Below are 14990 nucleotides of genomic sequence, written 5' to 3'. Positions count from 1 at the left end.
TCCAGGAAGATCCCACAAGCCCGTGTGCCACAACTACTGAGCCTGCGTTCTGGAGCCCGCAAGCTACAACTACTGAGCCCGTGTGCTGCAACTACTGAAGCCCGCTTGGCCTAAAGCCTGTGCTCCGCAACAAGAGAAGCCACCACACTGAGTAGCCCACAGGCTGCAACAAAGAGTAACCCCCACTCGCCGCAACTAGAGAAAGCCCATGCATGCAGCAACGAAGACCCAACACAGCCAAAAAAAAAATATAAACAAATAAATAAATTTATATAAAAAAAAGACAGAGATTGGCAGAATGAATAAAAACACATGACCCAACTATAAGCTATCTACAAGAGACTCACTTTAGATCAAAGATGCTAATAGGTTGAAGAGAAAAGATGGAAGAAGATATTCCATGCAAACAGTAACTACATAGCAGCATATTCATAATAGCTAGAATGTAGAAGCAACCCAAGTATCCACTGACAGATGAATGGGTAAGCAAGATGTGGTATACTTATACAGTTCAGCCTTAAAAAGGGAGGAAATTCTGACATATGCTATAACATGGATAAACTTTGAGGATATCATGCTAAGTGAGATAAGCCAGCCACAAAAAGACATATACTGTATGATTCCACTTGTATGAGGTTCCTTGAGTAGTCAAATTCATAAAGAAAATAAATAAATAAAAAGGTTGTTGTCAGGAGTTGGGGAGAAGGAAGAATGGAGAGTGGCTGTTTTGTGAGTTCAGAATTTCGGTTTTGCAAGATGCAAACTGTTCTGGAGATGGACCGTGGTGATAGCTGCACAACAACATGAATGTACTTAATACCACTGAACTGTAGATTTAAAATAGTTAAGATGATAAATTTTATGTTATGTGTATTTTACCACAAAAAGAAAAAAAGAGATGTCACTAACAAACTAAGAGAGAAAAGGTTTACGTGGAGAGAAAGATAAGTCACTGAAGGAAAATGGCAGGGAAGTGATAGAAGTGATGTCTCAGCCAATTGTTTTCTGAATCCTTGTTTACTCACTCTTATTCTGAATTTGGAAAATAAGCTTGAACCCCTGGCCAAAAGAGCATTTCATGGAACTGGATATCAATACTTAGGGCAAATTTGTGTTTGTGGTGATGGAATTATTTCAAAAATCATTAAAGGATTTATTTCATCTTATTCAGGGTAATTTTTATTTACTCTGTGTGTGTGTGTATGTGTAGAAATTAAGAACATCTAAGAAATTTAAGAGGCAATTTTATTTTTGCAACCAATCTACCTAGATATGTTTTATTTTTCCTTTGAATTATTTTATTTTCATGGTATTAATATGTGGGGTTTTTTTTCTAAAGATAAAATAACACTTTTCCATTGTTGATATCTGCTTTTAGCATTTAAAATATTCAAGCCAGTGTATCCAAACTTGACACAGTTTCTAGTATGCTTAAAAATATAATTAGGTTGTTATGAGAATCAAATGAGGTAAAATATGTAAAAATGCTTTAAAAATATATTATTGAATAAATATAAGGTATACTTTTTGCTGTAGATATGGTTGTAAATCTAATTTTGGAAAGAAAAAGTCTTATGAAGTGGAAATTTGTAAAATAAAACATGGAGTTGTGTATAATGTGCAATAACTTCCCTTTAATTAATTCCTAAAGGTGCTGAACTTTGGGTAATTCGATTAAATAATCATCACAGTAATTCACTTACAGAAATATGCAGATTCTAGGTGTGCACATAAAATAAAATGGAGGTTTCTATAGATATTTGAACAGAAAATGAAACACCAATGATTTTTTTAGGAAAGGAAAAGTCAGAGTTTTAAAAATAAGGAATAGGAACCTGCTTCAAGATGGCAGAGGAGTAAGACGTGGAGATCACCTTCCTCCCCACAAATACATCAGAAATACCTCTGCATGTGGAACAACACCTACAGAACACCCACTGAACGCTGGCAGAAGACCTCAGACTTCCCAAAAGACAAGAAACTCCCCACGTACTTGGGTAGGGCAAAAGAAAATAACAGAGACAAAAGAATAGGGACGGGACCTGCACCAGTGGGAGGGAGCCGTGAAGGAGGAAAGGATTCCATGCACTAGGAGCCCCTTCACTGGTGGAGACGGGGTGGGGCAGGGGGAAGCTTTGGAGCCCCATCAAGACTCAACAAGAAAAAAAGGGAGAAGACTCAAATCAACAGAATTAGAAATGAAAAAGGAGAAGTAACAACTGGCACTGCAGAAATGCAAAGGATCGTGAGAGATTACTACAAGCAACTATATGCCAATAAAATGGACAACCTGGAAGAAATGGACAAATTCTTAGAAAAGCACAGCCTTCTGAGACTGAACCAGGAAGAAATAGAAAATATAAACAGACAGATCACAAACATTGAAATTGAAACTGTGATTAAAAATCTTCCAACAAACAAAAGCCCAGGACCAGATGGTTTCACAGGCGAATTCTATCAAACATTTAGAGAAGAGCTAACCCTATCCTTCTCAAACTCTTCCAAAATATAGCAGAGGGAGGAACACTCCCAAACTCATTCTACGAGGCCACCATCACCCTGATACCAAAACCAGACAAAGATGTACCAAAAAAGGAAAACTACAGGCCAATATCACTGATGAACATAGATTCAAAAATCCTCAGCAAACAGAATCCAACAACACATTAAAAGGATCATACACCATGATCAAGTGGGGTTTATCCCAGGAATGCAAGGATTCTTCAATATATGCAAATCAATCAATGTGATACACCATATTAACAAATTGAAGGATAAAAACCATATGATAATCTCAATAGATGCAGAAAAAGCTTTCGACAAGATTCAACACCCATTTATGATATGAACTCTCCAGAAAGTGGGCATAGAGGGAACCTACCTCAATGTAATAAAGGGCATATATGACAAACGCACAGCCAACATCATTCTCAATGGTGACAAACTGAAACCATTTCCTCTAAGATCAGGAACAAGACAAGGTTGCCCACTCTTACCACTGTTATTCAACATAGTTTTGGAAGTTTTAGCCACGGCAATCAGAGAAGAAAAAGAACTAAAAGGAATCTAATTTGGAAAAGAAGAAGTAAAACTGTCACTGTTTGCAGATGACATGATACTATACGTAGAGAATCCTAAAGATGCTACCAGAAAACTACTAGAGCTAATCAGTGAATCTGATAAAGTAGCAGGATACAAAATTAATACACAGAAATCTCTTGCATTCCTATACAGTAATGACGAAAAATCTGAAAGAGAAATTAAGGAAACACTCCCATTTACCACTGCAACAAAAAGAATAAAATACCTAGGAATAAACCTACCTAAGGAGACAAAAGACCTGTATGCAGAAAACTACAAGACAATGATGAAAGAAATTAAAGATGGTACAAACAGTTGGAGAGATATACCATGTTCTTGGATTAGAAGAATCAACATTGTGAAAATGACTCTACTACCCAAAGCAATCTACAGATTCAATGCAATCCCTATCAAACTACCAACGGCATTTTTCACAGAACTAAAACAAAAAATCTTACAATTTGTATGGAAATACAAAAGACCCCAAATAGCCAAAGCAATCTTGAGAAAGAAAAATGGAGCTGGAGGAATCAGGCTCCCTGACTTCAGACAATACTACAAAGCTACAGTAATCAAGTCAGTATGGTACTGGCACAGAAACAGAAATATTGATCAATGGAACAGGATAGAAAGCCCAGAGATAAACCCACACACATATGGTCACCTTATCTTTGATAAAGGAGGCAAGAATATACAATGGAGAAAAGACAGCCTCTTCAATAAGTGGTGCTGGGAAAACTGGACAGCTATATGTAAAAGAATGAAATTAGAACACTTCCTAACACCATACACAAAAATAAACTCAACGTGCATTAAAGACCTAAATGTAAAGCCAGACACTATAAAACTCTTAGAGGAAAACATAGGAAGAACACTCTTTGACATAAATCACAGCAAGATCCTTTTTGACCCACGTCCTGGAGAAATGGAAATAAAAACAAAAATAAATAAATGGGACCTAATGAAACTTAAAACGTTTTGCACAGCAAAGCAAACCATAAACAAGACGAAAAGACAACCCCCAGAAAGGGAGAAAATATTTGCAAACGAAGCAACTGACAAAGGATTAATCTCCAAAATATACAAGCAGCTCATGTAGCTCAATATCAAAAAAACAAACAGCCTAATCCAAAAATGGGCAGAAGACCTAAATAGACTTTTCTCCAAAGACGGTATACAAATTGCCAACAAACACATGAGAGGATGCTCAACATCACTAATCATTAGTGAAATGCAAATCAAAACCACAATGAGGTATCACCTCACACTAGTCAGAATGGCCATCATCAAAAAATCTACAAACAATAAATGCTGGAGAGGGTGTGGAGAAAAGGGAACCCTCTTGCACTGTTGGTGGGAATGTAAATTGACACAGCCACTATGGAGAACAGTATGGTGGTTCATTAGAAGACTAAAAACAGAACTACCATATGACCCAGCAATCCCACTACTGGGCGTATACCCTGAGAAAACCATAATTCAGAAAGAGTCATGTACCACAATGTTCGTTGCAGCTCTATTTACGATAGCCAGGACATGGAATCAACCTAAGTATCCATTGACAGATGAATGCATAAAGAGGATGTGGCACATATATACAATGGAATGTTACTCAGCCATACAAAGAAACAAAATTGAGTTATTTGTAATGAGGTGGATGGACCTAGAGTCTGCCATACAGAGTGAAGTAAGTCAGAAAGAGAAAAACAAATACCGTATGCTAACACATATATATAAAATCTAAAAAAAAAATGGTTCTGATGAACCTAGGGGCAGGACAGGAATAAAGACACAGACGTAGAGAATGGACTTGAGGATACGGGGAGGGGGAAGGGTAAGCTGGGACGAAGTGAGAGAGTAGCACTGACATATATACGCTACCAAATGTGAAATAGATAGCTAGGGGGAAGCAGCTGCATAGCACAGGGAGATCAGCTTGGTGCTGTGTGACCACCTAGAGGGGTGGGATAGGGAGGGTAGGAGGGAGCTGCAAGAGGGAGGGGATATGGGGATATATGTATACATATAGCTGATTCACATTGTTATACAGCAGAAACTAACACAACATTGTAAAGCAATTATACTCCAATAAATATGTTTAAAAAAATAAAAATAAAAAATGAAAATAAGGAATAAAAAGATAAATAGAAAACCCCTCTTGTGAGTATAGGAATAGGGAGGAAAGCTTTTGCCAAACAACTGGCAGTTCTCATTATCCTTCACCCCCAGTCGTAGAAATAAAGCCACAGCAAGGACATGCTTTTGGAACACTGAAAGGATGGTCATTATTTTCTGATTAATCATGTTGCACTGGCCTCAATTCAAGAGCTAAGGTGCCATTTTTTAAGGTTAGAAGGAAGGCATCTTCTATGGGGGTAAAAATCCTCAATGATACTTCTCTGTGCGATAAAAATAGAAAAGGACCCAGTAGACAACAGCACTGTTATTGTAATGGCCAGTCTTACTCTGAGTTAACTGAGCATCGAAATAAATTCAGCTGTCAGCATGAAGAGCAAGTCACAAATCCTCAATTTGTACACATCCTCAATTTAGGAAAAGGAAATCAAATGAAAACATTATCAAATATAATATCTACATGATAGCAAACAAAAACTGGAGAATAGTCAATATGTGGATCTTGACCCCTGAAGAATAATGGAGACAGGAGAAAGTGACAACTTATATTTTACATCATCAGTCATTCAACCAACAAGAGTTTATTGATTGCCTCGTATTGTACCAGGCACAGTGGAGCTGGGGTACAATGTGAACAAAACCGACATGGACTCTGTCCTCAAGGGATTTGAAAAAGACTTGAAATTCATCTCATTTAGGTATCTGTAGATGCTTAAGCCGCCTTTGCAACATCCCCATTGAGTGGTTGTGTCGAAAACCATGGATTAACTTCCAATTTCCTTCCTCAACAGACATTTACGTTCCAGGTTCTAGGTACTGGGTACTGTTTGGAAAACTGTTAGCAATAGAGCAGCAAGCAAAACGGTTAAACAAATTACATCCCTCCTGTACTTCTCCAGCTGGAAAGTTAAAGACTCCTTGCATCTAGAGTTCCAGATATGATTTAGCTTCTGCCAATCAGAGGCCCCCATGTGAGGCTTAGATTTGGAACTGGATTAAGTGGCTCTAGATGGGCAGGGCATGAGGCGTCCACTTGGCTGGTGCACAACGTAGCATCAGTATCATCAGTGTAGTTCCAGGGGAGATGGTGCTTCCACGATTTTGTAAGTTAGTGAATACCAGGTAATAAATCCCAGCCACAGCTGAGCACAGACCGATACAACGTTAATAACCCAAAGCTTGTGCCTGTGGTTTAGCAGGAACCCCTCTCCACTGCTGTTCCCAGTGTGATTCTACAATATTGATTGTGCAAGTACAAAAAAACAGAAGATGAAAACCAAAATCCCATTTCTTTCCTTCTGCTTCCTCTTTCCAACAATAGATCAAATGTATAACAAATAAAATCTGGAAGTCACGCAGACTCGTACTGTCAATTTTATCTTCCCTGTTATAAACTTCACGAGTGGTTGAATTATTAAATTGAACTCTTGAATTCTGACTGCATAAAGAAACACATTGCTGTGATTAGATATGAAGTCATAAAGAACATGAATATTTGACATGTGTGTACCCTGAGGTCAGCAACCTATATCTAAAGAGTGCCGGGCACATAAATAAAACAACAAGAAATCATGGATTTACCGTATAAGCAGAGCTATTTCTAAGCTTCAAGGTTATTAACAATGGAACTCTAATAGCTTCGTTTGAAAATTGACATGCTTATTTCAGGTATCTGCATTTCCCAGGATAAAATGTTCTTTTGAGTCTAAAGTTAAAATAACAACATGCAGGTGTTTACAATCTAATCACAGCAAACTTTATTCATAAAGAGATGTGATAGTTTAGTCATTCACTAGGCTGTGATCTGCTCAGTGAAATTGGACACAATTTCAGATTTCAGATATGATACTTATTTTGGAAAACACTTGCAAAATGGGCCAGGAATGTTTCTTCAGTGGAAATAAGAAAGGTGGCATGCAAATGCTTGAGAGTCATTTAGGGATATTGAAGAATAATTTTTAATCACCTGATCTGATAAATTGAGAAAGAAAATTCCACTTTGTCGGATTTATAAAAAGGGTAGTTTAATTGCTTTCAGAGAGAGTTTAGAAGTGGTTCTGCATAATGGTAAAGAAATGAGTTCAATGGTTTCCTTATTTTGATTTGCAGCTCCATAAAACATTTAGGAAATAAAACCATCTTGATCCATTTGACAGGAAGTACTGTTTTCTTTCTCAGACTCCCAAATTACTTCGCGATTCTTTCATGACTATATCACAGTCTCTTTAGAATGATCAGATTTGTGTAAATATCTTTTTCTCCCTGTACATTTATAAGCTCCTGAAAGACAGGTGTCATCTTAATACCCAGATAGTTCTATCACAGAGCCTTGCAAAGTATGTATCAATAAATAATGGGTGTTAAAGATAAAATAGTCTTTGTGTAGATTAATTTCGTACTTTAATTCCTAAAGTACCAAGACTCCACTTCCCAGCTGGACGGCAGAGTCAGCAGAGATGCTGGGCAGGTTTATCCAATGTCTCCAAATCATAAAGTATTCAGTGTCCAGAAAGGTTGGCCTTTCTGGAAAAATCCTTTGGGTCCTAGAGCCTGAACATTCCTAGCTATCTTTGAGTAGAAAAAATCTGAATAGTTTGGGGGTTCACGTTTATATGGGGAAGCATTTATCAGGGCGTGTGTGTAGCCCTCACGGTGCCCTCTGTAGAAGGCAGGGTTGTAACGTGAACACGGGAGCAGCCCGAAGCAGGCCACCGAGAGTGGTGGGGACATGAAGGAGGGTGGTGATCAACCTAAGGCATCCGCACTTAAATTTCACACACACACACACACACACACACACACACACACACACGCACGCACACATCACTGTGCAGGCCAAAGAAAACATGCCCGAAGGGCAGCCAGTTTTTGACCGGCGAAGAGCAACCTAGCAGATGTAGCCTTGTGTCCTTACGTAGATGGTGGGATGGGTGAGGACCATGAGAGCTGCAGACGGAGTTAAGTGGGTTGGTGCTAAAGCAGGCGGACGAGTGGACTGGGTCCCGGAAGAGAACGGTACCAGGGAGCAGGGACAATGGAGAAAGGTGAGAATGAGGTTCTCAAGACACCCTTGGTAAAGACGCCAGTCCTGCCCAGGACTGGGTGTGATACAGAGAAGCACGTGCTCCAGTGCACGTTGTCTGGCTCCCTCCCTTCCTGGTTGTGGGACCGGATCAAGGCATCTAACACGGATCAAGGCATCTAACACGTCCAAACGGCACCTTCCTTATGTCTCACAAGAGGGTAATAACAGCGTCTCCCTCATAGGGGTGTTATGATTAAATGAGAAAAAACTTAGAGCTCAACTCATGCCATGTTATATAATTCTCTTTACACTTTGTAATGTCTTACATGTGCATGTGTGTGTTCATGTGTACATGCGTGTATAATTTATACAATTCTTTTTATATTTCTTAGAATCATACCCCACGGTCCGCCTAAATCGATACACTTTCTCTGACACAGACTCTAGAGATTTGTTCTTAGCTTTACTTCCGCAAAAGAGTAAGATCACACTTCAGTGCGTTTTTGAATGAGAACACTCTCATTTTTCAGGTCTGGATCACAATCTTCTACTTATTTACATTTTCAGACTGCATCAACCTCTGAGGAGCAATGCACTTTTTAAGTTGCCTCCCTGCTGTGTAAAGTGGTACTTCTTCTATCGGTCCTAAAATAGTCTCTTTTATGCCTCAAGAAGTTCACTTTAGTTCTAGTTTTCTGGAATTTGATTATTAAGCCTGTTTATTTTAACCATGCCCTTAGTGATTTTATTGATTCCAATTTTATTTCATTCTGCAAGTCCTAGACCCTTGACTATATCCAGGCTAAAATCTTGTTCATTTAGTTCCTTTTTTCTAGATCTGCTATACCTTCACTCAGCATCCTCAAAGGAGTCCTGGATTGAGCCCAAATTCATGCCTCGGACATGGGTGAAAGAGACACCCATAATGTCACAGAACATTTTCTACACACTATTATTTCAAGCAGGGAAACCACTTATAATTCGACCACCCTACCCGGATAACTACCTTTACTGTCTAAATTCACTTGAAAAATGACTTAATCTATGCAAAGTAATTGCAAACATGGTCAAGGAGACACTGGCCCAAACATACTGCCGCGTGAACTTGTGTGCATTTGAAGTCATTTTCAATGCACAGCAAATCGTGCGATTAATCCACATTTATGTTCCATGTAAATTTGTTTTATTTTTGATAATGAAGCCTTGAGGAATGATTCTTGAAGCATCATAACATCATTGACTGACAGCTCCCTAAGTGCTGTCTCTCTTATAGCAGACATAAATGACAGCTCGTAGGTAAAGAGCATATGTAAATGGATGGGGTTCACACTGAACACAGTGGGGTAAAAAGCCAAAGAAGATATTTGTTCTATTTCTTATTTATTAAAATTCAATCAATATGATAAAATATATGAACTTTGGGAGAACAGATTTACTTGTGGGCTGAGACAGATTCAGTTCTTAAACTGTTAGAGAAGCTTGATATATAGTAATTATGTACTAAAATTACCTCATATAAATATTTTTAAATGCCAGTGAAATTTACATTACTCATTTTCATACCCCATGTATACTGTTTGTTTAGCTGGGAGTGGTCTATATAACTAGAGCCTTTTTATGTTGTAGATTTAAATTATCAAGTTATCTTTTGTGGGCAACCGCCTGTGTAGATTAAGTTAAAAATCTGGCCACATTAAAAACAAGAATCCTGCAACGCCACTTCTAGGTATATACCCCAAAGAATTAAAAGCAGCGACCTGAACAGATACTGTACACTCACGTTCATAGCACCATTATTCACAAGCCCAAAGGCGAAAACAACTCAAGCGTCCCTTGACAGATGGATAAACAAAATGTGGTCTATGCATACAATGGGATAGTACATAGCTTTAAAAAGGAATGAAATTCTGACGCATGCTACAACATGGATGAACCTTGAAAACATTATGCTAAGTAAAATAAGCCAGTCACAAAAGGGAAAATGTATGATTCCACTTAGATGAAGTAAATATAATAGCCTAATTCACGGAGACAGAAAGTAGAATTGTGGCTACCAGGGGCCGGGGGAGAGGGAAAATAGGAATTGTTTCATAGGTTCAGAGTTTCAGTTGGAGAAGATGAAAAAGTTCTGGAGATGGATGGTAGTGATAGTTACACAACAATATAAATGGACTTAATGCCATTGAACTATACACTTAGAAAAGGTTAAAATGGTAAATTTTATGTTACGTATCTTTTAAACACACACACACACACACACACACACACATACACACACAACATGGGTAGGAATCTGCCAGATGATCGAGATGGAAAAGGGCATTGTCACTGGATTAAATGTCATGGAACCTGACCTCCTACTAAATAAGAAATCATAAATTCAAAAAATAAAACAAAACAAGAATCCTGAATTATTTGGAGGGCTGGGCTTCACCCTCAGATATAATAAGTCTGGACTGGGACCCAAGAATGTGCCTTTTTAACAAATTCCCAGGCGATTTAGTTATTTGTTGCTAGAGAATAAATTGCCCCACACTTTTGTGGCTTAAGACAACATATATTTGTTACCTCATAATTTCTGTGGTCCAGAACTCTGAGTTCCCCCAGAGTGGGCACTTCCAGAAAGAGTGAGCAAGCAGGAAGCCACAGCGACTAGAATTCAAGTGTCCACCAGCCTTCCACTTTATCCTATCCTTCAGAGGCGGGTCATTAAGTCCAGCTCACATGCAAGGGCAGGGCTCCATCTCTTGAGGGGACGAATACTAAAACACTGTAAATGTTTTAAAACCCAATCCATGGGTGCATCACCAGGACTGCTGGGAGGAAGGGCATTCCAGGCAAGAGAAGGATAAGGGCAGGGGTGCAATTCTCCACAGCAGGGAGAATTCCCAGTTCCAGCAAGGGGAGGTGTGTTTTGTCGGGGGCAGTGGACAGCACAGGGAGAGATTACGCTGCAGGGTAAGCTGGTGCCTCCCCCACTAAGGTATTCTGGAAAAAAAAAAACCATTCATTTGGGAAACCTTAATTAAAAAGGAAGCTACTGGATTTTTTAAAGATCTTTAGAAATCAAAATAATTTATTCACATAATTTTTTTAACTGAAGCATAGTAAACTAAAGTCGGGGTAATAAATCTTCCGTGGTAATGGTTTAAGGGCAAGCGATGCTAGCTTTCTTCACATCCCGTCAAGGAAAGGAAAGGCAGATCACCTGTTCTGGAACAAGCCAGTGCAGCTCTGCGGGAGGGAGACTGTATAGTCTCACAATCTGCAGGCAGGAGGTCCAAGATCAAGGTCAGCAGGCTTAGCTTCTTCCCTGTGAGGGAGAATCTGTTCCAGATCCTCCTTCCTTGTCTCAGGTGGCCTCGGGGGTTCCATGGCTTGTAGACAGCCGTCCTCTCCTGTGTCTTTATGTTGTTTTTCCTCTGTACATGTCTGTCTCTGTGTCTAAATTTCCTTTTTTTTTAGTAAGTGATGCTGAAGTTCCTGCTCTGGGGGCTGCACTGCTGAGGATGACTGGTCTAATACACCCTTGTTACGCTGATGAGAAATGCAGGTTTTCCATAAGTGAAATGACCACTGAGTGTCAAGAGTGAGTCCGTGGCAGGGCTCAGAGGGGAACTCTGATTTCTTGATCCACATTTTCTGCACTTTCCCTGAAGCATACGGTGTTTGGTCATCTTTTTTTTTTTTTCCTGTGCTGTACAGTAGGACCTTGTTGTTATCCGTTCTGTATATAATCATTTGCATCTGTTAACCCCAAACTGCCACTCCATCCTGCCCCCACCCACATTTGGCAACCACAAGTCTGTTCTCTATGTCTGTGAGTCCGTTTCTGTTTGGTAGATAAGTTCATTTACGTTATACTTTAGATTCCACATATAAGTGATATCATGTGGTATTTGTCTTTCTCCTTCTGACTTACTTCACTGAGTAGGATCATCTCTAATTCCATCCATGTTGCTGCAAACGGCATTACTTCGTTCTTTGGTCATCTTTGATTCAAAGTTCTCTGAAGATCTCAGTTGGCTGTGGACCTATCAAGCCTTCGTGTTTTTTCTAGACTGAAGTTTTCCATATTGATCGACAAAGCTCTGCAGTTCCAGGGACCCTTTCTAGGAATCCTTTAAAAATGTGTGTAGGTTTTTTGTGTTGTTACAAAAGAATTTGATTCTATGAACATTTTTATACAGGTATCCTGATATACTGTGCAAGAATTTCTGCAGGGTATATATACCTAGGAATGTAATCAATAGATTGTAGGGTGTGCACATCTTAACTTTAGATCATTGATTCATTGATTTCAGGAAAACTATATCAATTTACACCCTCACCACCAGCATCTAACACTTCCTGCATTCTCACATCTCGGCAACACTTGGTGTTGTTTGTCCAACATTTCGACTCTCCTGATATTTACCTTAGAAGCTGCTCTTAGAACCGAATCCTCACATTTACATGACTCTACCATGTTGGACTGTTGGGATTTTATGATCCTGATATGGGACCGAGGATGCCTGTTGTCTCTGACATAACAGGTGCTCAGTAAACGAGAGAAAAATTAAATGAATCTAACCTGTAGCTGTTTGGTAAAATTACATTTTTTTCATATTTTAAATGTTTATCAGTACATTCCTGATTCCAGTCTTTCCTTCTGTCTCCAAATTACACAGCCAGTGTCAACCTACAGTTACATATTTCTTCCCAAACTCAAAGGCTACACAGGAAATTCAAAGCAGCAGTCCAAGGGTTGCCCCTAGAGGTGGGAGATGTATTACATTTGCTTTACTGTAATCTAGTAAAAGATCATAACATGAATCTTAGAGAAAAAAATAAGAGAAAAAAACTTCCACAATTCCTAATCTTAATTTCAGTACTTAATGTATTTTTCATATGCTCCAACATGTCATTTTTTTAAAATGATATAAATTCTGCTTCTACATACTTATTTGATTGTCTTGGTGAAATTTCCACAATTAAGTTAAAAAACTTTTTTTTACAATGTGTAGGAACTGCTGTTTAAAGACATCTATTTTAATAAGTTATAAAGTCGTGGTTCCCGAATACTAGCTCATGGGTCTCTGCCAACTTTTGATGAAAGTCTCGCTAGCCTAAAAGGTAACAACAAAAAGAACGAGAGCGAGCTTTGCGTACACATAAATGCACTCCATTGGAAGGACCACACTTCATTCCAAGATTATGTCACTTCTACCTTCTTAATATTAAAATGTTCTGTGTTTTACGAAATAGTGATGATAGTAGATGACATTTATTTGCTTGACAACTTGACCTCAGATTTTCCATATGCATGTGTGTATTTGCGTATAAATTTTACTGATCCTTCGAATCTAATTGTTTGGAAACCCTTTAAGAGCGGCTTACTACATCCTGTAATATGTATTTCGTAGAAAGCGCCCTGGGAGTTACCGTCTGGAGCAAACAGTAAAAAAGCCCCAGAAGGCAAGCCATGCTCATCTATATTCATACCCATTTATTTAGTTCTGACTGAGTTTCCAGGGAGGCTTAGTACTAACAGTAAGGGGGTGACAAGCAAAGACAAGTGTCTGTCCTCGCAGGTTTAAGGGTTAGCCTGCGTTTCATACACTTAGGAAACAACCAGTTTCCGGAGGAGGGTGGAGACACTGGACCCCGATCCACGTGGGAAGGGAGGAGGAGGTAAAACCCATGCCAGGAAGGGGTCTGCTGGGAGCAGAGGCACGGAGCTCGGTCCTACCTAGCGGAGAGAGGAGCTGGGTGATGACGGAGCGTGAAGACAGGACTGCGCAGGGGAGCCGGCGCTAGGGCAGGCTGGACGTGTGGGGCGGAAGGGCTGGCGAGACAGCCACGTGGCAGTCGTTCCAAGGAGACTCGGGGAGCAACCGACTACAAGACGCGCAGAAGATACGCAAGGCCAGGATGCGGACCCACTACCCTTCGCACGGTCAACGTCGACCCCGGGCCGGGGTCGGACACGCCCCGCGGGCTGCCGCACCCAATCAGCGACGAGCCGCCTCTGGCCGCGGGACACGCCCCCTGCTCCAGCGCCCCTTCCCGGCAGCCTCGAGGACCCGGAGCCCATCAGCGCCTGCGCAGTCCGCAAGCCCCGCCTTTTCGTCCTACTGCCCGTGCTTCCCGCAGCCAACATGGCGGCTCTCTGTGTGTCCTGCGGCGCAGCTGCTTCGTACCGGCTCTTTCTTGGGGGTAGGGTTAGCTTTGCTCGGGGACAGGGCCTCTGGAAAGCCGCGGCTGCTAAGCTGCAGAGAAGTCCCGGGTGCCAGGTAAGGCCTGAGAGAGGTGGGAGTGCTGGTCCCTGGAGCACGCGGGTGTGCAGCCGGCGCCGTCGCGGTCCCCTGGCGTCTCCGCGCCCTCACACGGGGCCCCTGGGGTCTTAGGTGCTCAGCGGCGGTCTGAGGCAGAGAGAGGAGTGGGATTGCCTTCTGGTGCCCACCCTGGAAGCTGTTGCTGGTTTTCTCAGGGTGCAGTGAGGGGGACGTTATCTGAGACGGAACTAGAGCGACCCCTGCCTTGACCCGCCGCCCGGGTGGGTGATGGGTCCCGCCCTGCCCGCGAGCCCCGCGGTCCGGAGGGCGGAGGTGGATGAGAACTGGACCCCTGCAGGGACCCGAAGACTTAATGCAGAAAGTAGCACAGTGGAGAGGACAGAGAGTGACAGTTTTAAAGTGTCTTCCATCTGTGCAGTTTCCGTTTTCTTAATTTTCCCGGTACTTTGTCTCTCAGAGATGGAGATCAC

At 40.8% G+C, this 14990-nt stretch overlaps 1 protein-coding gene and 1 long non-coding RNA gene across 5 annotated transcripts in view; one reads left to right on the top strand and one right to left on the bottom strand.

Moving 5' to 3' along the window:
• LOC309612134 overlaps positions 1 to 14329 on the bottom strand; it is a 102039-nt gene extending 87710 nt beyond the window's left edge. For 2 of the 4 annotated variants that reach the window (XR_014234999.1, XR_014235000.1), the window contains exon 1: positions 13974 to 14329. This is a non-coding gene — a long non-coding RNA (uncharacterized lncRNA). The remainder of the gene's footprint in view (positions 1 to 13973) is intronic. The other 2 variants (XR_014235001.1, XR_014235002.1) reach the window with 1 other exon arrangement.
• Positions 14330 to 14334: 5 nt separating this feature from the next.
• MRPS9 (mitochondrial ribosomal protein S9) overlaps positions 14335 to 14990 on the top strand; it is a 47703-nt gene continuing 47047 nt past the window's right edge. Inside the window, exon 1 of the mRNA XM_082357464.1 lies at positions 14335 to 14517. Within this exon, the coding sequence (XP_082213590.1) occupies positions 14383 to 14517 (135 nt within the window). The 5' untranslated portion in view covers positions 14335 to 14382. The remainder of the gene's footprint in view (positions 14518 to 14990) is intronic.

Source organism: Balaenoptera borealis (genome assembly GCF_965194805.1).
Source record: "Balaenoptera borealis genome assembly, chromosome: 15".
NCBI classification, from domain to species: Eukaryota; Metazoa; Chordata; class Mammalia; order Artiodactyla; family Balaenopteridae; genus Balaenoptera; species Balaenoptera borealis.
Note: the sequence above shows the minus strand (reverse complement) of the source record. Positions and strands in the feature narration are given on the sequence as shown.